Source organism: Penicillium waksmanii (assembly GCF_028829765.1).
Source record: "Penicillium waksmanii strain IBT 27052 chromosome Unknown utg000007l:1.0-4314555.0:1.0-4317578.0, whole genome shotgun sequence".
Taxonomy (NCBI): Eukaryota; Fungi; Ascomycota; class Eurotiomycetes; order Eurotiales; family Aspergillaceae; genus Penicillium; species Penicillium waksmanii.
The window spans coordinates 2,473,657-2,497,367 of NW_026643253.1; the positions used below are offsets into that span (position 1 = coordinate 2,473,657).

Sequence of the window (23,711 nt, forward strand, 5' to 3'; positions counted from 1 at the left end):
ATGGAGGGAATGGCTTGGAATGGAATACATATACGCACAGGGTACAATAAATTTGATGACATACATAGATATAGATAGATTTTGGAATATCATTTCATAGTAGTACATGCACTTTTTTTAATTTTTTCCGAGGTTGCTATTCTACCCCGGGCCCTTGTTCCTAATTATTTTTGGGATCTTCAAGTTGGTCTTGAGCTCGAATTTGACTACGACTCGCTCAGCGAGTTAGATAATCTTGGAATAAGCTATTAGGCGTTTTGAACCTTTCCATCATGGACGCTATATCCCCTAGGCCCAGCTGACTGTCAGAAGGAAATTGACATTGGCTTACACCATCCAATACCTTGGCCCAATCGCCCGAAGTCTCCATCGATAGCCTGGACGAAGTTCAGCACTGGATGAAAACATGTCGAAGCAATCACTTGGCATGTATAAATCAAGGCCAGCTTGATCCCCCAGTGCGCGTTCTAGACCTAGGCACGGTCAATCAAAACCAGGCGCGTATTCGACTGTGTGAGCCCAAGACCTCACGAGGTCCATACGGCACTTTAAGCCATTGCTGGATCTTTCAAGATGGAATCACGACCACGAAGGCGCGTTTTCATAAGTATACATCACTTGGTATTGAAGTGTCGCGGCTACCCCAGTCAGTGCAGGTTGCCATTCAAGTCTTAAGATATCTAGGAATTCGGTACCTATGGGTGGATTCTCTCTGCATCATCCAGGATGATGATGAAGATTGGAAATCCCAGATCGCAAGAACCGCGGAAATATTCGAGGCTTCCGATCTCACCATCGCCGTCTCGGGAAGTGGGAGCTGTGCCGAAGGGTGCTTCATGAATGAATGCTCCAAATATCCTGTTAGAAAACTCCACTGGGTTGATGTGAATGGTCTGGGATCCTATGTTGTGGAGGCTGGATACAGCTCCATCCACACCCCATTCTACGAGGGAATGAAGCGAGAGGAGCACCTGACCATGCTGTATCGCACCTCCTCTGTTCACCAGGAGCGACGATTTGCTCGCCGTATTCTCTATGCGGGCATCGACGAATTTGTATACAAGTGTGGGGAAACATGCCAATGTGAATGTGGATATCAGATAACATATTAGGCCATCGGGATTATTGCATTTCTTGCTCTAATTGAACGGCAGAGGATTCGAGCTATATAGTATCTATACATTATTCGGCTCTGCCAAAGTACCCCGGGTGCGTAGTCCGAGTTCTGTTTCCATGTTTCAGGCTCCATAGAGTGAGATAAAACGAATGAAAAAGCCTTAGCCGTGATTGGTGATAGAAGTCTTCAAAACAGAGAAAGTCTTCAAAACAGAGAAAGTCTTCAAAACAGAGAAAAAGCATCGCCTACCAGGGCTATCTTTACAGAGTGAGCGTATCGGGAGGTATAGAGCTGATTTTGCAAACTACTGTGCTTTCCCGAACTTGACATTCTCCGAGTCCAGGTCCTCCACGCCACCGCACTATCATTTCCATGCCCTAACTCCGCCGCCGCCGCCACCATCACCATCACGCCACCAGCCAAGAAACTTAAACTTGAACTTGAACAACCCCTCCAAACCCAACTCAAAACAAGTTAACACGCCCACATCCCGAATCCAACTCAATCCGAGCCAGCCGCAACTCTACCCCAACCTAACTCACCAACCCCTCACAAGTGAAACCCGCAGAAACCCACCAACCCCGAAAATGCCGCAGTCCCCCTCCCCTCCCCACTCCGATCAGGACAATATCCTCCACTTAGTTGCATGAACGGAGTATATTCCTACACGAGGGGCAAGTGGATAGAGATAAGGAAGTGATGTGAGAATAATTACGATGACAATGACAATGACGAGCAGGATAGTCGAAATGGGAGTCCGCCAAGCCTTCTGAAGCCGGGCTACCAACAAACTGATACACACTCATACAAACTACAGTATATCAAGGGAAGTGTCAGACATAGTAAATAATACATTTCTCATAAGATAATTTATCAAGAGATCCATCCATCCAATCCAGGATAGGATTATCCCATCTATATCCAATCCATCCAGTCCAGTCCAGACAAAGTAAAATCATAAAGATATCAAAAGGGTATCACGGCAAATAAGCCAAGCCAACCACTCAAATAAACGCCATCCCATAGGGTATCCATCACTCTCTCCGCCGAAAATGTAGGCAGTGTAAAACAGAGAGAGAGAGAGGAAACAACCCCAAAACGAAGAATCCGTTTATCTAAAACAGGAATCTTGAAAAAAACAAGCAAAGAGCAAAACAAAGAACACCATGCTCTCAATCAACTCTTAATTTAAGCAACCAGAGCCGTAGCAGGAGGTGGCACCGCACGGCCAGAGTGACAACCACGCTCGTGGCGCTTCATGTTGCTGCGTACAGAGAAGGCCTTGCCACAGCCGGCGTGAGTGCAGCGGAATGGCTTCTCGCCGGTGTGCGAGTGGGAGTGGATGCGCAGCGAAGAAGGGCGGGAGAAAGCCTTGTGGCAAGTGCGGCAGATATATCGGTCGTGGTTTTGCTGGTAAGGTGTTGCGGTTGAAGGGGGGAAGTAGTGGTGGTGTTGCCAGGCGGGAGTGACTGGGGAGATGAGAGATGGAGAAGAGGCAGGGGGTGCGGCGGTAGTAGGGCCGGCGGCTTGAGATTGAGATTGTTGGGGCAGAGACTGCTGGGTGTGTGGTGGGGAGCCTGATTGAGGGTGGGAAAGGGTTGGTGGGATGCTAGGCGCAAACGTTGTGGTTGTTTGGGGGCGGTAGTACACAGGTCCATCAACTGGGGAGGTGTATGATGAGACGCTTGGTGCGGGTGAAGCGTAAGGCCCGTGGTGATGGTGGTGGTGGGAGTGAGAGCTTGTTGAGGAGACGGAGGCGCGGTGGACATCTTTGGCCTCGACTGGAGAGCTGCTGTGGCTGTGGTGGTGGCCGGAGCCGGAACCAGGGCGCAATGGTGGTGTTGGTGGGAGATGGACAGTGTCGTAGCGGGCATCGCGCTGGTGAGCAGGTGGGCTCAGGCGTTGACGTTCTGGGAGGTGGGTTAGTATCAAGTGGATATGATATGGTTCAGATGGTTTTTTTTTTTTGATAAACTCACTGGCAGAATGACCATCAGCACCCTCGAGGAGAGCAGTGATCGAAGGCAGCGAGCACTTGGGCTGGTCCTCCACCGGGGGGGAGAGAGGTGGTTGCGGGGAGCGCTTGTATGTAGTAGGATAGTCATAGTCCTCGGGGCAAGCGCGCTTAGGAGCGGCGTGGAGGAGACTGGCTAGATCCATGATGAGGATAAGGATGTGAGGATTGGGAGTGGTTGGGGTTGAGTGGACTTGGGAGGGAAAGGTGAAGAAGATGGGCAGACACGAGGGTTATGTATGGATGGAGTTGGAGGTGGGAAATCTCGCGTGGATGATCGCCGGCCGATGCCGACGGGGGAGAAAGTGGATGTAATTTTAATTTACCAAGTGAGACGGTCGGTTCCAAAGCTTAATTGAGAAGGGAAAAGATATTAATATTAAAAGTAAAAGTAAAAGTAAAAGGAAAAGAATTAAATTAAAGATTAATGAGAAAGGAGTATACTCGTACCAGAGTCGGAGATTAACCAGTGGGGGGCCACGCGGTATGTACAGTACGGCGTACAGTGTACAGTACCTATACTACTGTATAGAGTATACTACTAGTATACACTATGCTGGGTATGTATGTATTGTACTAAGCTAACCCAAATTGGAAGCCCGGAAAGTCCCCGTCCTCGGCTACGGTTAGTGCAGATCCTGCTTACCTGTCACATCGCGCTCAGCTCCATAAACGGTTGATCGCACCGAACTGATCGCGTCGATCTTGTTTCACTTTTGCATTAGTAGAAGTATCTCAGATGATTACTGATCGTAGGGGTAAGAGTATAGCATACTCTACGGAGTAGAATATGGCACATAGTATCTACTGGTAACAGTGTACCTTGTCGTATACTCCTACTACGAATAATACTACTACCAGCTGTATACTCATACTCAATCCATCTATTTCTACCAACTCCGACTACGGAATACAGCTCTAAGGTCGCCCCAGATTTCTTGTCAGATTGTCGCGTGGCAACCAAAAAGGGAAGGTGAGAACTCCTGCGCTAACCCGATCTGTACATAACTCCGATCCTCCTTACTCAACCTTAGGATACACTGTACACCAGTACAACGTACACAGAATACCGTAGTAAATGACGGGTGGCGGCTCCAAGCGCTTGCCATGTGGCTCGCTTAAGACAACCTTGTTCGTAACCCTTGCTTTGCTTTTGCTTTTGCTTTGCCTTAGCTTTGCCTTCGACCAGAGACCGCAGAGGTTAAATGTCAATCGCAGTGTGTCCACCTGGAGGGCCAAGGTCACAAAGACCAAGTGACATACTTGTGATTGCCGACCGCAGATTGCGGATTGCTGTCGCTGTTACTATTCTAAGAAGGTCGGTGATCGCAGGGCCTCCTGAAGATCCAATCGACCCACGGGGAGCTCCCAAAAAGCGATCGTCGATCTGCAGTTCTGGAAGGTGATCATGCTTTGACTCCAGTTGACTCCAGTTTCCTCCGTACTACGATACGAGCATGGTATCCGTACTCCGTACCAGCCTCGTCTGGTCTGATAATCTGCTCAGTCTGTGCACATTCTGCACATCGGGGATTGGCCGTTGGCGGGACCCGCCATCCCGGCCTCGTGGAAGCGAGCTCCACTCGGTCGTTTTGGGTGGGATCGCCTGCTCTGTGCGTGCCGTTGAATAAGCAGACTGTGAGAACAGGCAGGGAGGCAGGGCCAGGGGACAGCAGAGACATTCGTATAGGGGGAATGGAGGCATGGAGGCATAGGGAGGTATAGGGAAGGGGCAGAGATATCCCCTGTAGGGCATGTCACTACTTGTACGGAGGATAGTTGAGGGTCATACCAAGACCACTACAGTATAATCATATTATCCAGCCACGGTGGCTGGCCTGCTGGCCTGCTGGCTCGCCATGCCTGTTCTATGTCATGATCCGCGACGATCCTCCTGATCGCCTTCTGGAAACCCACCACCTCAACCCTCGGCATTTCACTCGGGATCGACTAGCGCAAGACCCGGTTTTACTATTCCACCCGCCTTGATTGGATGCGGCTCTGGTAACCAGGAATGTCGAGTACCCCTGGGTAATCAATCACCACGGCGATGATGGGGCTCCTCTCTGCCTGCTCCCCCCACCCCTCAGTGGCCCCTAGTGGGACATTCCCAGGACCCGGTCGTACCAGATTAATCAAGAGTCCAGAACGTCCACGACCCCATTCATCCCACGAAGGAAGGTCAAAAAAGCCAAAGCAACCTTTTTTTCTTTTTTGCTTTTCTTTTTTGACTTCAACTCTGCCGAGATTCTGACTCTGGTGGGTGCGGTCGCTCTTCATTTCCACAGAACTTTGCTGGAACTGCTGGAACTGCTGGAACTCTGTCGACTTTTCCTTCCCTTCTCGTATTGCCCAGCCTAAGGTTTTGCAGGAACACAGTACTCGTAGGGGGAGAAAGTGTGGCCCGGTCCTGTCTGTCGGTGATAATTTAATTTCTTTTGGGGTCCCAGTCCACCCAACCCCCTAGATTCATTCCCGGATCCGATTACCACTCTTCAGGGACTGACTATGTGTTAGATGCCTAGGATGTGTTGCAATAGTGACGGAGGAATAGCTAGGGTCGGGCACAACGCCTAGCTTGCTGCACACCGCAGGGTAATCCCTGAGTCAGGATTCCCTTTTCAGCTATTCGCCCGGATTCGTGGGGATCGATCGGGGATCATCCGGGGCATGGGCCCCAGTGCCACGCGAGATCCTCCCCCCCTTTTCTACTTTACCCGTCTTCCGTATTCGGTCGTATTCTGGCTGTGACAGTTTGGAACATACGCAATATCCATCATCATCCCTTGATTTCTCAAACAGATTTGCTTTTGCTACTCGTACTCCGTACTCATTTGCCCATCGTCATCAGTGGGGCCGCGGACTGCAGTACTGTACAGTGTCGCACAAGCACAAGGAGCGAGCCACGCGGGTTGACGAACACATGGCACTTGCATGCAGATGCATCTGACCTATCTGGCCAGTGATCTGTGATGGTGATCAGGGATCAATGTGATGTTATACGGAGTATATCGTGCATAAGGTAGATACTCGTACTTGATGAACTCGTACTCCATATCCATACATGTCATGTACTCTATTCTGTGCCGAACTGAAAATTGAGGCAAATGCCCTCTTCTCCCTCCTAGAACTCGACGAAGATCTGCGAGTCCGGCGTTGCCCGCCTTGGGAAGGTGGTTTAGACCCGGCAATCTGGGAAAATCCCAGGCCAATCCGGGAATCCGGGAATCGCGGGAAAGCACGGGTATGTATTATACCATACGTAAATACCTACAGTACTGTAGGTATACTAGTCAGTATCACCCCGGATCCGGCCTTCATCTAACGTCCCCCGTAGTTGCAGATGAAGGCGCAGATGCATCTGCAGATGCAGATTCCATGTTGCATAAGGTTTCGCTTGAACTCTTCTGGTCATTCGCCCGATGCTCCTGCTCCTGCTCCTGCTCCTGCTGCTAGTACAGTACTCCTGTAATAATCCTCCCCCTAGGGTCTAGTTGCTCTCCGAATCAATAGTCCATTCTAAGAATATCCCCAACTCACCAGCATGATAAGATCAGACAGTCCTTCACCATGAATTATATGAATTATGCTTCCTCACGTGGACTGACGTGTTCTACTGACGCGGACCTGTCACAGGCGCCTAACCTCCTTCCTTTTCCGGCGGGATCGCCCCGGTGGATCATCCCATCCCAGACAACCAAGACAACCGCTGGCCATAGCTCCTTTCGGGCAGTGTCTCCGACGCACTGATTTCTATGCTCCCCCTTCGTATACTAGGGAACCGAGGGTCCAACGCTCAACGGGGTACGGAGATCGGACTATGGAGTAGAATGTAGAAAGGGGACGGAGTACGGGTAAGTAAGTCGGCATTTTGACATTATTAATCCTCTCAGAGACATAATGACGATGGAAATGAAACACTTTCTCATTTCCACGCTTCCCAGGATTCTGGACCTGCCGTGCCTGCTCTTCCCGATCGCTCTTCGTAAAATAACTTAAAAGTAAAAGCAAACAAAAACTATCGTGAAACCCAAATCCGGTAGAACACGGAGTATGGAGTAGAGGGGGTAGAGCCAGCATGATATGATCATCAGCATTCAGCATGATCATCAGGAGTGCAAATCATCAAGTATACTGCAAGTCAGGATACTCCCTATGCTATGCACAAAAGTAAAGACATCTAGGGTAGCATTAGCATTAGGGGCTCGGGCTCGGGCTCGAGCTCGAGCTCGGGCTGGGGCTGGGTAGGCTTGGGGCTGGGCTGGGCTGTCAGCTAAACAGGAAATCCAAGCGACGCTGGGCGGGAGGCTGCGCAGATCGACAGAAGATCAAACGATCTCGCCTCGGCCTACGACTGTGTCAGCCGTGGTGAAACACTTCACCTGTTCGTCACCCGGGACCGAGGGTCAAGGTCACACATCAACGATCGCCCTTCCCCCTGTCGATGTGTATGTAGACTAGGGTTTTAGTGCCGGGATCTTAGCGACCATCCACACTGCCCACCGCATGCCGCATGCACGACCTTCCACGCCAGTCTATATTAGGTATAAACCCCGTGTGGGATCGGCCGTGGGGCCCCTTTCTTTCTTTTTCCTTTTCTTTTTCGGCTTTTTGTTTTTGGCCTTTCCTGTTTGGCTAGGTCGAGGCGTTATGCAGTAGCTGCTTTGGGGAGGTGGTTTGGTTATTTATGATCGCCGGACTTATCGGACATATTTTACCCTGGCTGTACTCCGTACTTAGTGGAGGTTTATTGTGGAGGATGTGAGATGAGAGATGGGATTCTGGAGTGTGCAGGAACAGGATTGTCGTAGGAGCAGATCATGATTCGCGCTTCGGTGAACTCGGAGAACGGAAATGCCTCGGCCATAGCATGGTACTATATACAGTAAGGCAAGGCAACCACAGCGGTGACCCCCCTTGTTTGCAATCCTTTCAGGTGGGTATGATCCAGGTGTTGTAGACTAGCTTGGGGGCCGGAAGCATAATTTGGGACTCCGTATAGAATTACGATCCAATGCTCGTAAGTAGTGTGGACAAGGATACTTCTTTATTTTTGTTTTTGTTTTTGTTTTGTTTTTTTGTCTTCTTACTTTGTACTAGTTAGTAGTTTGAGTTGACTCCCCATTATATGGTCCTCCATACCGGAGTATATCCCGTGTACACCGTAGTCATCATCAAATTGCGCGGCATCCAGGAACCCATGTACGTATGCACTACGGATTCCAGGATCTGTTTTTCAGTCTTCATGCCATCCACTTCCCGAAGCAAGCCCCCGGCGCTCGTTTCATGCCCTGCAAAAAGAAAAAGAAAAGCAATACGGTGGCAGCGCAACGCAACTAGCCATCCCTGTTGAGTCACTCGGAGAACCCGAGCACAACAGTTTGATCACAAGTACACCTACCCCGAACTAACTCGTAAAGTGTACGTAGAGAGTACACTAAAGGCAGATCCTAGAATGATCGCCCTCGCCATCGGTAATGAATTCTTCCATCCTTCGACAGGGATTACCGAAGAACAGAGTTCAGCACATGCTTCAAACAAGGATCGGTCTATTATCCAGGATGACCCGATATTTGCGTATGTATGGAGGAATACTGTACAGGGTACGGTGTGTACAACACTCAACATACTTAGATACGAAGCAAGTCAATGCGCGACTCGCGAGCATGGCGGATCTCTCGAAACTCTCCATTTCTTTGCTTTGTTTTACTTCGTATGTACGGATACGGAGTACGGAGTAATTTGCTTCACTTTACACTTTACGCCCCCATCCTCCCATTCTCCCACTCCCCCACCAATCCGTCCCCTTCGTTGCTGTGACTGGTAGATCATCCCACGGTTGCATGGTTGCATTGCCATGCGACAAGTTCTCGGCCTGAATTGTCCCAGCCCGGTGTAAGGGAATGCACACTACCATCTCCATTGGATCCCATCCTGGTGGCAGAGTCAAACTAGTCTATCCACTGCCGCTGAGCTGTATGTCCATACTCCGTAGGCCCACGGACATCGCTGTGTGTTTCACTTTAGGCTTCGCTACTCGGATTGGATTGGACTGGGTTGGGTTGGAGCTTGAACGTATGGGGTACGGAGTTGTTGGGGTTTGTTAAAGCCAATGCCCTGTCCAGGCCAGCAATGAATGCAACTGCAAAGCAAATGCAGCCAGTAAGGCAACCTCTGGGAAATGAGGTGTGGTGTGATGAGATGAGATGAAATGACCTGACCTGACCTGCTTTTGCTTCTTCCTCCAACCCGCCTGGTGCCTATGAACATAGCTCGCATCCACCCACACCCACACACCCTTGCCCAAAGATTCGGTTTCAGGGGATGTCATCTGCTCGTCCAGATCTGAATCCGCCCTGTCAATTCGTGGTCGCGATTGTGCGACACGTCGTGCGACGCTGGGATCGGAACACGCCCCTAAATTGGCCTGCGTTGTGCCATCATTGCACGCCTGGGCATCATGGTATGGCAGTACATCGCTCGCCAGGGCTGTCTGTACATGATAGTATGTACTATTGTAGATTGGCCGCCCCTGTCGATATATCTCCGAGCCTCGACCACGTTATGGGCCGTTGGAGAAGATCCGATCCCCAGCCTTGTTCGTATGGAAGGTACTTCGGTACTCTTGGTACGGTATCTGCGAGACGCACCGCATGCTGCTAAAGCGTGATGCGCTGTTAACCCTGTGGCTGTACTGTAGGCGCCGAGGATCGACCGGTCGCGCCTTGTCATTTCATTTTCACATCCATCCCCCGGCGGCCCGTGCTTCCTTCGGGCTTGGGGGAATTGGAACTGTGACCTTGTTATACATACAGAAAAGCCCGTTGGAGCCCTCTGTTTGGGCATTGTAGCCGCCCGCATTTATTTTTATTTTTTACTTTGTTCATCGTACTTCATCTCCAGACAGCTCACGCATCAGCTGGCTCGGTCATGGAAACATGATACATCGTCTGCCACCCTCGTCATGGCGTTCGGGAGGCTGGATGCTAGGAAATCAACGGTCTGGCTAGAGGGTTCGATGCGTCGACCACAATCAAGCCGCCGTTTTGGACGCGGTGATCCTACAGGATGATAAGTTTCCGAAGGGACCCTCACTTTGCAGGGGGTAGGGGCTGGTCATAATTCAGTACGGAATACTCGTACGAGTAAACTCTCGATTCTCCAGATATGACGGGCGAACGGATGACCGCGCACTGTACGCAGTACGGAGTATGGAGTACGACATATTCGCAAGGACATTGAATTAAACAGGGGGGTCTCATTGGGGGCATCGCATCCTTTCCGATATCGAGGGGGATTGGTTTAGTTTGTTTGGTGCGTCATTTTTTCTTTTTCTCCTTTTTTTTTTCGTGGGGTCCCAGTAACCATGAGCACCACCGCCACCAACCAGATTGCATAGAGAACGGATGTGGGATATAAGATGTGGGATCCGAATGTGGGACATGGATGTGGATGGATGTGGGATGCCATCACCGGAGGCGAAAAAGGAAGGGCGGTGAATTGAACCATAACTTTGTCGAGTAGCACTGCAGAGTTAACTTTACGAGTACTCCGTACACCTTTTGGAGAAGTCCAAGCGTAGGGCCCCGCCAAACATGCGGAGGCAGCACATCTTGGTCCATGCGCGGGACATATGGGCTATGCAACGTGTTGGTTGAGACCGGTTTGCTCAGGTGAAACCACTCCACGCTCATTGTGTGGATTTGACTGGCCGGATCGCCATGAGGATTCTTGACAGGATCGTGGAATATCGGGCCAATCATCCCTTTCCCAGCCTCCACCAAGCAGATGGGGCGCAGTGGCGATCAGCCCTGTACAGTACATATCCTATGTACGTATGTGCGTGCAGTACGTTTACGCTGGGATGGAGGGGCAGGGAAGAGGGCAGATGGACAACGCATGAAGGTGCAGCAATCCAAAAGAGCCCAAAAACGAGAGCATAAGCAATAAGAAATCCACAACAACCGATTCTCGTAAAGAGTGGATGGCACCACGGTCAGCATGAGACCCAGGCCACATTTTGGGTGCGGACTGTGGCCGAGAGAGACAAGGAGGGGAAGGGATGGGGGCGGCGTAAAGGGAAAAGCTTCCCAAAAGACAAAGGCAAAAGCCAAAGGCAAAGGCAAAGCAGAACTGGGGCCCTGTGCTGTGAGCTACACAAAGAGACAATTTAGAGTTGGTCGTAGCGAGGGACTGCCCAACGTCGCCCAACGATTGGCATGCAAAACCTCCGAGATGGAGCCTGTGATCTGCGGCGGAAACGCCCGGTGGTCGATCTGCATGACACAGCGTAACGAAGCGTCCATTCGCCTCTTAACCCAACTGGCCTTACCTGCACGAGGATCTGCTCGCCGCCGAAGCGAAGTCGCAAGGGGGGAGGGAAAAAGCAGAGAGCGAGCCTTTGCGCAGGCCAAGACCCGATCTTGTCCACTTCGGTCGTCTGGTCTGATCCGAGCATGGATGCCAATCTGTTTAATTGGGGATCTTCGCCGGTGGAGAGAGAACCTTCGACGGAGGCCCCCGTCTCCCACCATTTCGCCAACCTTCCGGCACTGACCTTGCGGCATTTTGCTTGATCGACGGCGATCGCTATGTAATCATAATGTAACGCCTCGTTTGATGCAGCCTCGTCACATCTTCGCTGGCTTGGCCTTGGCCCACCTGTGATTTTTGGTCTTTTTGATGCTCATGACTTTCTTTCTTGCTTCTAATCTCCGAATCCCAACTACCGAGAGGCTGGGAGAGGGGATGGTGGACATGGGCACGGACACGGAGCGGCCGATGATGCATGAATGGATGGATATTAATTAACCTCCTAGTGGGGCCAGGCTCCAGCTCCGTGGTTGATACTCGTTGATACTGCATTGGAGCTGCCTTGACTCTGCCTTGATATGTTGAGATGATTCAAGGCAGTGAGTACGGAGTACTTGAGGTGAAGCATTCAACCCCTCATGATGTAGTTCCAGGGTGGGGTTGAAGAGAAATGGGTGTATGATGTCCGTGAAGCTGAAATGAGTGTGCTTTGACCGGTACCCGCTTCGAAAACGATTAGAATCTAGAATCTAGAATTTCATCTCTGGGGCCATTGAGCGCTGAACAAGGTCAGCCGGTGCAGACACGAGATTTCGAAACATGCTACCAAGACATGCATAAGAAAGAATAACAGTTGTAAAGTTTAGAGAGAGAAAAAAGTATAGGAACCATAACGCTCAGTGCGCCGACCATGGTCCCTTCCCATGATTGATTGCTCGAATTAAATAAACCTGACATGAATTGGCTCCTGATGAATAGATAGAGTGTCGCTAAAACAAAAACCAGCGTTGAGTATCTCAAAGAAAAACAATATGTAAAAGTAAAGAACAAATATTAAGCAGAAATCTCGTTCGCCGCTAGGTATAAACATCCACCTGGTGAGGGTCTGCGATGGCTCGGGCCTGATTCTTGCCAGTCGACCTTCCGCTTTCCGCAACGATCGTTTTCATGTTTCGAATCGCCAGGCCAAAGTTCAGTTTCGCGTAGTTCTCGGGCATATGTTCACCACTGTAGATACAAAGCACCTGCATACCGGGCTTATAGGACAGTCCGTTGAGCAGCTTCGGCGTGATGAGGAAGTATTGACCTCCGCCGCCGCCGCCGATGACATTGCCTTCCTCGTCTGTTTCTCCATTGCTCGACGCACACGCAATGTCAACCAAGCGACCGTGCACCATGCGCTCATTTCGAGGATCCATACCCTGGTTGATCTCGTCGACGACGCGGAATGGCGAGGCTGAGAGCGATTGCAGAGCCATTAGGTAGAATATGGTGCTGACGGCTCGCTCGCCACCGGATTGACGATAAGCATTCAAGAGTGCCAACTCTTCGCTTTCGCGGAACTTGACGTGGATTTCAATCGCCCATTGATCATACTCATACTCGGCGGGAGGGTCGTTGTTCGGCCCAGCCTCGGTTCTCACCTTTTCCAAAGTGCATTGGCCGGCACAGCCGATGCGTGCAAATGAGTCGGAGAAAGCGTGACTGATTTTGCTGACGAGGGCATCCAACACTGGCTCCCATTTTTGGCGGAGTTCGTTGATGGCCTCGCTGTAGTCGCTCAGCTTCTTGTTCAACTCACCAAGTTTGCTCTGTAGCTTGTCGATCTGGCGCTCGCGTTGCTCAAACTCTTGGATCATACTCTCGTTTCCACCATGGGTGAATTCTAGCTCGGCTCTTTTAGAGTCAATGTCTGCATTGAGTTGGTCTGTGTTGTAACCATCTTCCCTGATTGAATCGAGGAGCTCAGCCCCGCCCTCTTTCTCTTTGATTGCACTGGTAGTCTGCTTTGCCTTGGCTAGCATAATTCTTCCCTTTTTGGTTCCTTCTTTGTATTCGTTGGAAACCTGAACGGACTCTAGGCGTTTCTCCTCGAGCATTTTCGTAACATCACTCTCTCGGATTTTCAGGGTTTGAAGATCAGAATTCGCTTCCAGATGTCGCATCTCAGCTTTCATGAGTTCCTCGTAGGCTTGACGAAGTTTCTCGGCAGCATCCTAAAGGTCATTAGCACTTGTCTCTAGTCAATTCCAATCTTGATAGTCATCTTACGGAGTATTCTATTGTAGCCTTAGCCCTTTCGATGGAGATTTCATCCTGCCTATTTCGGTGGCCGTACACCCGTTCTCTTACTTTTTCGAAAAGATCGGTGAATGTCTTTTGCCTCTGCTCGTGCTGGACTGTAGGGTGATTAGCAAACTGGTCCAGTAGGAACAATATTTATTGGCATACCAAGTCTATCGGGAATGGACCGCCAATTTGTATGTGCAGTCTGCTTCTCAGACTTCTCGCTCTCGATATTATCCTGGTAGCAAGTTAGTATAAAGTATGCCAGAGATTTCGAGGAGAAACGTACGTATTCATCTTGAACTCGCCTGTGATCAGCTATAAGTTCAGCCGCCGCGGCTTTGTCTGAAACCACCTTGGCCTGGAGCTCGGCGAGCTCTTCTCTGCTCTGGCGGATATCATCGAGGTACCGTTGCTTGACAGATGCATCTGCAGGCTTTGCGGTCCAGGCCTGCGCAGGCTTGACCTGGCGAACACGAGTTGATTGGGCACCAGGACCATACTCTCGGCGGCGAGTGACGTTATAACTGTGCTTGCCAGATACCCACGAATTGAGAGAACCGTTTTCCATCTGCGCAAAAGCTTCCTCGGAAATTTCACGCAGGCCAACCGGTGTTTGATTCAGTCGGTTCTCCATACAAAGCATGGCAATAACTGGATCGGGCCCGGTCAGAAAGTCATTGGCCCATCCATCGAATCCAAGACTTTGAATATCGAAGTCAGGCGCGGTAAAGTGGCCAAGTGGTTGGGAACATGTTTTGATACTGATATCTGCAAGCTTCTGTTCGGCGATATTCCTCTGGAGCGTGCGGAAATCATTCCGGCTCTGCACTGTGAAAACCGTATAATCGGACTTATGGAAAAGGGATTCAATGACATCGGCATACTTTGGATCAGGCACAGAGCAGGTCACCATGGGGGGGCCCAAAGATTTCGTGTTCGAATTTGTCTTGATTCTGGAGAATCCAATGGTAGAGTTTCAGTGAGTCGGGTGATACCAATTTCAACTTGAACTCTTGTTTTCCGATCGCTGAATCTAAGTGTTCCAATTGTTGTTCAGATTCCGCGATTTTTGACTTCAGAGCCTTTCCTCGCTCGAGCCATGGGGCCCTCCGTGCTTTCATTTCCTCTGCCTTGGCGTCAAGCTCACGCTTTTCAAGTCGTTTCTCTCTCTGTGATATAAGGGTCAGCAAGTGGAAATGGTACATTAAGGGTTTCTTGGGTCCCTCTTACCAGTCGTTCATTGTAGTGGTCGGGATCAAACTCCACAGGTTCATCCTCATACTCCCTTTTCAGTCGTGCGATCGTTTGCGATGCATTTGTGGCCTCTTGTTTGTGCTTTTGGCCCGACTTTCGTTCTGCCTCGATATCGTTATCCAGTGCTTTGATAGAGCCTTTCAAGTCTTCAATTTTCTTCCCGCGCGTTTCAGCTATCCTTGACAACTTCTCCACCTGCTCCTTGCGATGCTGTTTCGCAGCGGTGATTTGTTCGGAATATTCTTGCTTCGCATTGATAGATCGCAACGCGGGTTCGACTTCCAACTTGAGTCGATCATAGGCCTGGTCAATAGCGGCCTTCCTTTCTTTCAACGCTATGAACTCAGCGTGGTAGTCTCTGTATTCGACTACGGGGCGTATAAATTCAAGGAGTTCCATCTTCTGCTTGATGACATCTCGCTCGCGCATCCTTTGCACGACCTCTCGCTGACTTTCCTGTCGGTCCTCGAGATTTTTCAACATTTCCCGGTCCGCGCGACTGTCTATCTCGACTTGCTTTTGCTCGCTGCGGAAAGTTTTGAGGCCGTTGTGCCATTCTACCATCTCCGGCCCAGCTACTGCTCGCTGTGTCGAGTGAAGAAGTTCGATGGGTGTCAAAGCTGCAAACTCGGAGACTTTGTCTTGAGGCAGGAACTGGCAGAGGTTGTCGACCTGGATCGCAAATGATTGTGCTAGCTTGCGAACTTCCTTCCATCCAGAAGGGGCCCTGTTCAAGGTGTATACATTTTTGTTTCCGTCGCGTTTGATTGTGCGGGTGATCACCGGGTTGAATGACAGTTTTGGTCGTCCAGCAAGCTCGATCTCGATTTTCGCTTCTGAGCAGCCATGTTTGACGAATTCGCCGACATCTTTTGCGCGTCCGAGGTGCTATTTATCCCATGGTGCATTAGCTATGAACCTTCACAGTAGAAATCATGTATTCATCGGAATCGACATTACCTGAGGACCCCATCCGAGACCAAGACAAATCGCGCAGACCAAGGTACTCTTGCCCGTACCGTTGGGCCCAATGACCATGTTTAACTTGGGACCAGGGAAGAATTCCGCCGAGGTGTAGGTCACAAAATTGGTCACTTTGATGCGCACAATTGCACCCGGCTTGTAACCTCCCGGGCCGACTCCATGGTCAACAACTGGCTGCTGAGCGATAGCTCTTGCGCCTGCAGCATCCATGTCCTCACTTGTTTCGCTCTGGTTGTCGTCATCGTCGTCGTCATCGTCATTACTATCGTTGCCCCCCCTCGCTGGCTTCAGTGTTTCCACTTTCATCCTCCTCACTGGCTTCCTCCGTGGGGCTCAGGCGTTGGCGCTTGATATTGGGACCTGAGGTGGGGTGGGATGAGTCGGAGTCATCCTCGTCGGAATCCTCGTGACTTCGACGTTGGGGGACCGAAGTCTGGGATGGCATTTTCACAAGTCGATGGCATGCGAAGCCATGAAATGCGTAGGAATAGCGACAAGGAAAACTGGGAGAAACTGGAGAAACTGGGAGAGCAAACGAGTATGGTGATCGTGACTGGCCCGCGAATCGCGTCGACGCGTCGACTATCTGGCCCGATAAGGAAGGCGGAAAGCTCAAGGCGGTGTGGGCCTCCGCGGCTTCTGCTTTCTGCTTGACTTGGCTTGGCTTGCTTTGCTTTGCTTTGCTGCTCTCCGCAGTCTCCGAACGATGCCGTCACCTCAAAATGTTCGCCGTCTGATTTTGACGGCGGCTGTCACCTCAATCACAATCGCAGGATCCCTCTATGGGGCTGGAATCAAGACCACAGAGGAGATCTCCCAGGTGAGCCGGGATCTGCGCAATGGAAAGGTTGAGCCACTGACTGGTGTTTCTTTGTTTCACAAATAGACCAAAAAGCAACGCCAGGACGCTACCTTTGACGAACAAATGAAGGCTCTCCGGGGAATGCGATCCAACTTGACTGCCCGGAAAGGGCTAATCGAAACCCAGATTCGCGAGCTAGAGGAGAAGATCCAGAAGAAGAAAGAAATGAAGGCCTCCGACAATCAGAACCAACCAGGTGGAGGTCAATAAGTGAAGGGCTCCTATATTTTGTCTTTCAAAAACAACAAAGGCGGCCGATGCCAGATTCTGACCTTGAGTCTGGAATCGGGTATCACCGAGGACTTGCGTGGCGGATGCCGTGCACACTTCTCAGCTCATGACGTCTTATCCCGGTTCTTGGCTGAAAAAGCTCTCTTCTCTGCTGAATGATGAGTTGATATCTAACGTGGTATCTATCGCCCATTCCTTTGTCTGGGAAATATGTCCACATGAGTCTACCTCCAGCCAACCTTAACGCCTACCACCAATTGCATCTGGAATCAACGGTGTCTACATACATCATACCGAATGCATGGCCCATATGACCGAAGTCGTCTTCTTGGGACGTGGTATAGATTTGAACCTTGCCGAGCTACCTCTTATGTCACTAAGAGGGGCGGGTCTCCGGAACTGCGCTGATATGGCGGACGACGACGTCAGATTCTATAATAATTTGCACATTATTTGTAAATATAACAATACTTGAACTTGGACATATATATCTTTAGATCTTGGAAGATTTAATTATTAAACATTCTATACACGAGTAGTCCTAGTATCCCGAGTTCGTGGTCACGTTTTGCCGTCTCAGATTCTGGCGAGATATATATCTCCACTAGTATTGGAACATTCTCTAGCGTCAGAGAGCCTGAGTGAGATAGTAATTCATAGGTAAAACACTCAAGTATCCCAGGCTATGGAAATAGTACCGCATTTCTTTCCAAATACTAGTAGGCATGGTTGTGCACCTGGGCAATCATGGTATTCTGGACTTGGTAGGTTTCAGCGCCAGGGGACCTCCGAGTCGGAGTCCACGTTTTGCCGTCACGGTGTATTAGGTAGGCATGTAACGCCCGGTGTTGTTTTGGTTCAAATGCTCATGTTGGATATGTATCATGATCGCGCAGTCCTGAGTCCTGCTAGTCAAAATGTGGGTTATGCAGGAAGTGCTGGAGCGAAATCCTAGGCAGTTTTTGCCCATGCACTTTTACTATGAGACAGCGCGTCACGCCCGGCGGATACCAGCACAAAAACTTGAAGTCAATGTTCTAAAACTTGAAGCGCACAAAATCTATTTCGCATTCGTGTGGATATATTCTTCACTTCTTATATTCATAGTCGTCCAATGCATCTAAGCTTCGAGATTGAGAGTTTCCAGAAGAGCATCCAGTTTTTCCATCAGAATTTCGTAGTTCATCGCGTCTTCGGAGAATTCATCTTCAACGATCGCACCGTCTAAGGTACGAATTACACGGTGCCCATCAGCTTCAACGGGCTGCTCAACCGGCCGGGAAACATTTAACGCGTCGACACCATCAGTAATTCCGGAAATTTCGTCTGTGGCGTCCGCTGGAGGCGCCTGTTGCCCATTCAACATCTCGTCGAGGCCAGCATCGTCAAATCTTAACCGGAATCGCTCATTCAGATAGAATCGAATGTCATCCAGCAATTCAATAGTATCAGTCTCCTGTCGTAGTTGGATACGCGATGCGGATTCTTGTATGAGCTCCGCGAAGTCGGCCGAATCAATGTGGGCTTCCAACCGGTAGGCAAGGTACCGAGCAGCGAATTCTTCGAGTCGCTGGACTCGGGTTAACCAAGCGGCGCGCATGATTGAGTAAATGTCAATGTCATCCTCGTCGACATCGCCTCTTGTTTTCGCCGCTTCTTCTTGCGAGAGCCCTCCGCTTCCTAGGGTACTGATGACGACAGCAGCCTTGGTCTTGAGCTTCTCGATGAAAAGCATGTCGGCTGCAAATAACACATCGACAGCGACATCGAGAGGGAAATCGGCCCTTTCCGTGTATAGGAATGTCAGGATGATCTCTAATACTTCTGGTGAGCAATCGACGTCAATAATGTGCAGGTTATCCGTGACATGGGCCTCGCGGAAAGAAGAGGTGAACATGGCTTGGAAGAACTCCGAGCGGAGCAGCATCGCTCGGTGGCATGGGAATAATGTGGACTTTTGCTGGCCGTCGGCTGTGCCAGCATCCTCGGCGTCTTCGGGTAGCTCATCCGCGCGGAGAAGAACATCTGCAAAGATGTGATTATCATGATCCCATTTCACTTCGCTCGCCTTCGATGTCTCAACCACAATCTTGTTGCCAAGCACATTCGTGCGGAACCAATTCTCTAATTGATCTCTGCCTTTAGATAGCTCCAACGTCCTTCTCTGTCGAGCAAGTCGTCGATCTCCACTCTCGAGTATACTGTCCACCAGGCTTTCAATCTCAAGATATTTCGCAATTCTGTCGATCCCCGCAAAGACCTCCGTCTCGGTGAACCCAGTTCCAGGGCCACCTCGTAATTCCCGTGGAGCTTCGCCCAAGTAAAGATACCTTATAGCAGCGCTAAATGCCTGGGGTGGAATGTGGCTGGGGATATTCCACGCTGTTGAATCGGGGGCGGTGGAAAGTTTACCCTCGAAGTAAGGGGAGCGGGCAGCGAGGATAAATTTGTGCAGGTGGATGGACTCATCATTCGCAGTTACCACGATATCGGTGGTGATGGGGGAGTCTCGAGTAAGGAGTGAGGCTATATGGGCAGCGAGGGGCTGCAGAGGATCGGTAGACTTGGAGTAGTCATATTCGAGGAGGAGATTGCGGATACGGTCGTTGAGAGCATTATACAGACATCTACAGAGCAAGAGATATATCTTCGTCAGCCCACGACGCTTACAAGAGACAACACTCCTCATCACCAGTGGGATATCCAGTGTCCGTCCTGTTGGGTGTTGTAGTTACCTCTCACCCTGGAATGTATCTCGTTCACACAGGGCCCCAGATTCGAGCAACAGCCGTGCGACTTCATAATGCCCGCACAGGCTGGCCTGTTTGGTGTGATTTCGGTTAACTGCATGATCGAGATGTGCGTTTGCCGCGGTTCCCAGCACCCACCAAAATCAAAGGCGTATAGTCGTAAAGGTCGCGGGCATTGACATTGACTCCTTCGGTGATTTTTTCCTGGCAGACTTTCAGATCGCCCTTTCGGCAAGCACTGCAGAGGTCTCGGAATGGCTCACTCAGGTCCAATGGGTTGTCATCTTTGATAGTGCCCTCCTGGATCAATTTCTTCTCCTTGTGGAAACTTATCTCCAACTGGTCCTTACGCAATACCGTTGGTTCCTCCATTTCAATCCGCCAGAATGCTATCTGCAGGTAGCCGGTGTTGACTTGGGAGGAAAGGCTGCCACAGAGCACGAAGCACAAAGTGGGATGATGAAATGCGGGCATTCCAATAGGATTCCATGCCCGCAGGAAATGGCACCTTATCGATAAGGGATCATGTGACCCAGGATCGGGCCGGCCTCGGGCTCCGCGGCAGCCAATCAGGTCTATTGGAAGTATACAATTCTCCATGTTCAGTCGCTGCATTAAATAAGTGAATATTTGATTGACAGACAATTGGAGAATTCACCAGCTCATAAATTTACCTATTCCCCACAAATCCCTTGTCTCAACTATTCCAATGGTTCCACTCTTTGAGGACTGTGTGGATGCTACACCCTTGACGTGAGCGGCCTGACCGCCTGCCGGGAAAGGATAGGCTCCGTGACGATGGTCGTTGCTGAGCAACCGCCTCCACCCAAACAACCGACTAACGACCAGCGATCTTCTTCTATTCGAAGCACCGTTGCGTGCCTTTTCCTTCTCCAATTTCCTCCACTAACTAAACAGGGACCTCAATTTCTGCTCGCCTCCTGCTCATTGAGCATTCGACTTATCCCTCTTCCTCTTTCCTCTAAACTCGACACCCTTTGAATCAACTCCCTTGTCTGCTACATACATCTACAGCCATGGCGATTGCTTTGGCTGAGGCGGACAAGTATGAGATCTTGGAAAAGATCGGTACGTCTGACCCAACCCTAGGTCCTCCCATCTGCTTGTATCTCATTTAACAAATATCTCCTATAGGATGCGGTTCCTTCGGGATCATTCGCAAGGTGAAGCGGAAGACAGATGGATTCGTGAGTGGCCTTTCGTCCGATTCGATGATGCCATTCTTGGGTTCGCCCTAACAGATTCACAGATTCTCTGCCGCAAAGAGATCAACTACATCAAAATGTCCCAAAAAGAGCGAGAGCAACTCACCGCTGAGTTCAACATCTTAAGCTCCCTCCGACACCCGAACATCGTCGCTTACTACCATCGCGAACACCTCAAGGCCAGCCAGGATCTGTATCTGTACATGGAATACTGCGGTGGTGGAGATCTGAGCATGGTCATCAAGAACCTTAAGAAGGTCAATAAATATGCGGAGGAGGAGTTCGTTTGGCGCATCCTATCTCAACTCGTGACCGCCCTTTTCCGCTGCCATTATGGCCACGATCCCGCTGAGGTTGGATCCAATATTCTGGGACAGCAGGCCAAGGCATCCGGTCTCAAGGGAAAGCAAGGACAGGTCACTATTCTCCACCGAGACCTGAAGCCGGAGAACATCTTCCTTGGAAGCGACAACACTGTCAAGCTGGGTGACTTTGGTCTTTCCAAGCAGATGCAGTCCCACGACTTTGCCTCCACATATGTCGGTACCCCCTTCTACATGTCCCCAGAGATCTGTGCCGCCGAAAAATACACTCTTCGCTCAGACATTTGGGCCGTTGGATGTATCATGTATGAGCTTTGCGCCAAAGAGCCCCCTTTCAACGCTCGAACACACATCCAGCTGGTCCAGAAGATCCGCGAGGGCAAATTCAACGCTCTCCCTGATTGCTACTCCCCGGAGTTGAAGAATGTAATTGGGAGCTGCTTGCGAGTCAACCCCGATCACCGCCCTGACACTGCCGCGCTAATCAACCTCCCTATCATCCGTCTCATGCGAAAGGAGAAGGAGGTTGTAGATCTTGGTAAGATTCTCCGACGCCGCGAAGAGGTTGCCGTTCAGAAGGTTCGCGAGATCGAGCAAACTCTGGCCAAAGCGGAGAAGGAAAAACAACAATTGAAGACCGAGATCGAAAGCACCGTTCGAAGAGAGTGGGAGGTGAAGGCGCGGTTGGAGATTGACCGACAGGTGCAAAATGAATTGGATCGACTTCGCAAGCGATTCGAGAGTGAGGTCCAGGAGCGAGTCTCCATCGAAGTCGAAAAAGAGAAACAGAAGCAGAAGAGCAATAGCAACTCTCGCGAGGAAGCCTTCCGTGCAAGCCTCCGTCGTTCAGGCCCTCGAACATCATCTCGAGCCAGCGGCCAAACCTCACGCTCTTCAACTACTGATGATGCCGGTACCCCTCCCAGCACCGATATCAGCCAGCTTTCGTTAGAATCTCCCACATCCAACACTATGAAGCAAAAGCGAGAGACTCGCACTCCTCTCTGCCGCTCAAAAACAACCGTGGTGGACTCTCCGCAGGATGTTCAGATGGCCGAGCCTTCTCCTATCTCCATCGCTTCCCTTTCTTTGTCGCCACGGCGTACGTCTGCGACTGCAGGTTCTCGAAACATCTTCGCGGAAGCTGAGCGCCAAAAGGCGAAATGGGAGCCAACCCTAGCCTACTCAGATGACGAAGACGACACACCAGACCTCCCATCACCCACCCGCCCCAAGGTCAAGCCTGATCCCTTCAAGGCTCACCCCCGACAGCTCCTCCGCCAGAACACAGCGACCCTCGTGCAAAAACTCAACACTCAGCCACCCCTTTTCCCCTCGAACGGATCTCGCCTGCCTCAATCAACATCCGTCTCCCCTACTCGCTCCGAAGACCGCAGCAGCATGAGTGACAGCCGCTCGAAGTCCCCCCCACCGACGTCTCTCCAAGATCCCATCTTCCGCCAATCTCGCCGCAGATGCCGGTTCTCCAACCCGTAAGACTGGTTCGAAGCAATCTCCATCCAAGCTCAACGCTGGTGGTGATGAGATGTACAAGGCTGTGATGCAGCGCAACATGGGTGGCCGTACCTTGGTCGAACTTGCCCAGGCCCGTGCTGGTGGCCGTTCGATGGATGAGGTTAAGCGATGTGCTAGCGACTCCCGTGCGACCTCCAGCCTCAGATGCTCTGAGCGCGAGCCTCCTGCGATTTGGGACCCCGAGCGCGACGAGATGCCGAGCCCGTTCCTGGCCCGAGGGAAGAAGATCATCCGCAATCTGCGGTAAACTGTGATCTTCTCGCGCATCTTTCGGATTTTCCCGACTTTTTTCCAACCATATTTTGGCGCAGACTTTTATTCGTGTAACGGCGTTGAGGTCGACGGTGATGATCCCGGGGGAAGATCTCTGGTTTTTCTTTTCATTTTTCTCTTCTTGCGCATACCTATTTGTTATGTCATGGAGTTGGGCTTGGAGATTTTCTTGTTCACACTATCACAACGATTTGTGTGGTTTTTTTCGCCAGCTTTCTTTTGCTGGCCCCTGACTCGACTGACTCTTTTTTTCCCTTTGTTTTTCCTTTGTCACGCTGTGATGCCCCCAAATCCTTTGCTTCTTAATCATTCCCCGGAAGAGGAGTTTCATGTACATTTTTGATGCCCCAGTTTTCTACTGGTGACGGCCTTTTTGCTTTTCTGCTTTGCTTACTTCATCAGCAAGCTGTGCTCTGGGCTTGCTTGCGATTTCTACCCCCTATATGGGGTACTGGGATTATCCCCGCTGCTTTGCATTTCGCGGCGCATCTTTGATATGTTCCTGGGTTTCTTGAATTCTGCCTCTCTTTTGGATACCT

General features: G+C 50.6%; 7 protein-coding genes across 7 annotated transcripts; 3 read left to right on the plus strand and 4 right to left on the minus strand.

Moving 5' to 3' along the window:
- Positions 1 to 398: 398 nt before the first annotated feature.
- N7481_007753 (HET domain-containing protein) lies at positions 399 to 1,112 on the plus strand (the record flags this gene model as incomplete). The annotated part of the gene is made up of 1 exon (XM_057266972.1): positions 399 to 1,112. One exon carries the CDS (start codon positions 399 to 401, stop codon positions 1,110 to 1,112), a length of 714 nt encoding a protein of 237 aa, XP_057121173.1.
- A 1,193-nt stretch (positions 1,113 to 2,305) lies between these two features.
- Positions 2,306 to 3,277, minus strand: N7481_007754 (C2H2-type zinc finger protein; the record flags this gene model as incomplete). Its single annotated transcript, XM_057266973.1, has 2 exons — positions 2,306 to 3,027; positions 3,097 to 3,277. 2 exons carry the CDS (start codon positions 3,275 to 3,277, stop codon positions 2,306 to 2,308), a joined length of 903 nt encoding a protein of 300 aa, XP_057121174.1.
- An 8,007-nt stretch (positions 3,278 to 11,284) lies between these two features.
- On the minus strand, positions 11,285 to 11,589 carry N7481_007755 (uncharacterized protein; the record flags this gene model as incomplete). Its single annotated transcript, XM_057266974.1, has 2 exons — positions 11,285 to 11,407; positions 11,464 to 11,589. The coding sequence occupies 2 exons, from the start codon at positions 11,587 to 11,589 to the stop codon at positions 11,285 to 11,287; spliced, it is 249 nt and encodes an 82-aa protein (XP_057121175.1).
- A 931-nt stretch (positions 11,590 to 12,520) lies between these two features.
- Positions 12,521 to 16,416, minus strand: N7481_007756 (DNA repair ATPase SMC5; the record flags this gene model as incomplete). Its single annotated transcript, XM_057266975.1, has 8 exons — positions 12,521 to 13,660; positions 13,716 to 13,843; positions 13,896 to 13,968; positions 14,020 to 14,679; positions 14,729 to 14,902; positions 14,964 to 15,875; positions 15,948 to 16,252; positions 16,287 to 16,416. The coding sequence occupies 8 exons, from the start codon at positions 16,414 to 16,416 to the stop codon at positions 12,521 to 12,523; spliced, it is 3,522 nt and encodes a 1,173-aa protein (XP_057121176.1).
- Positions 16,417 to 16,677: 261 nt separating this feature from the next.
- N7481_007757 (uncharacterized protein) lies at positions 16,678 to 17,043 on the plus strand (the record flags this gene model as incomplete). Its single annotated transcript, XM_057266976.1, has 2 exons — positions 16,678 to 16,791; positions 16,858 to 17,043. 2 exons carry the CDS (start codon positions 16,678 to 16,680, stop codon positions 17,041 to 17,043), a joined length of 300 nt encoding a protein of 99 aa, XP_057121177.1.
- A 1,141-nt stretch (positions 17,044 to 18,184) lies between these two features.
- N7481_007758 (ankyrin repeat and BTB/POZ domain protein) lies at positions 18,185 to 20,186 on the minus strand (the record flags this gene model as incomplete). The annotated part of the gene is made up of 4 exons (XM_057266977.1): positions 18,185 to 19,691; positions 19,735 to 19,779; positions 19,830 to 19,885; positions 19,953 to 20,186. The coding sequence occupies 4 exons, from the start codon at positions 20,184 to 20,186 to the stop codon at positions 18,185 to 18,187; spliced, it is 1,842 nt and encodes a 613-aa protein (XP_057121178.1).
- A 665-nt stretch (positions 20,187 to 20,851) lies between these two features.
- nimA (serine/threonine protein kinase nimA) lies at positions 20,852 to 23,146 on the plus strand (the record flags this gene model as incomplete). Its single annotated transcript, XM_057266978.1, has 4 exons — positions 20,852 to 20,903; positions 20,970 to 21,022; positions 21,085 to 22,768; positions 22,839 to 23,146. 4 exons carry the CDS (start codon positions 20,852 to 20,854, stop codon positions 23,144 to 23,146), a joined length of 2,097 nt encoding a protein of 698 aa, XP_057121179.1.
- Positions 23,147 to 23,711: the final 565 nt, after the last annotated feature.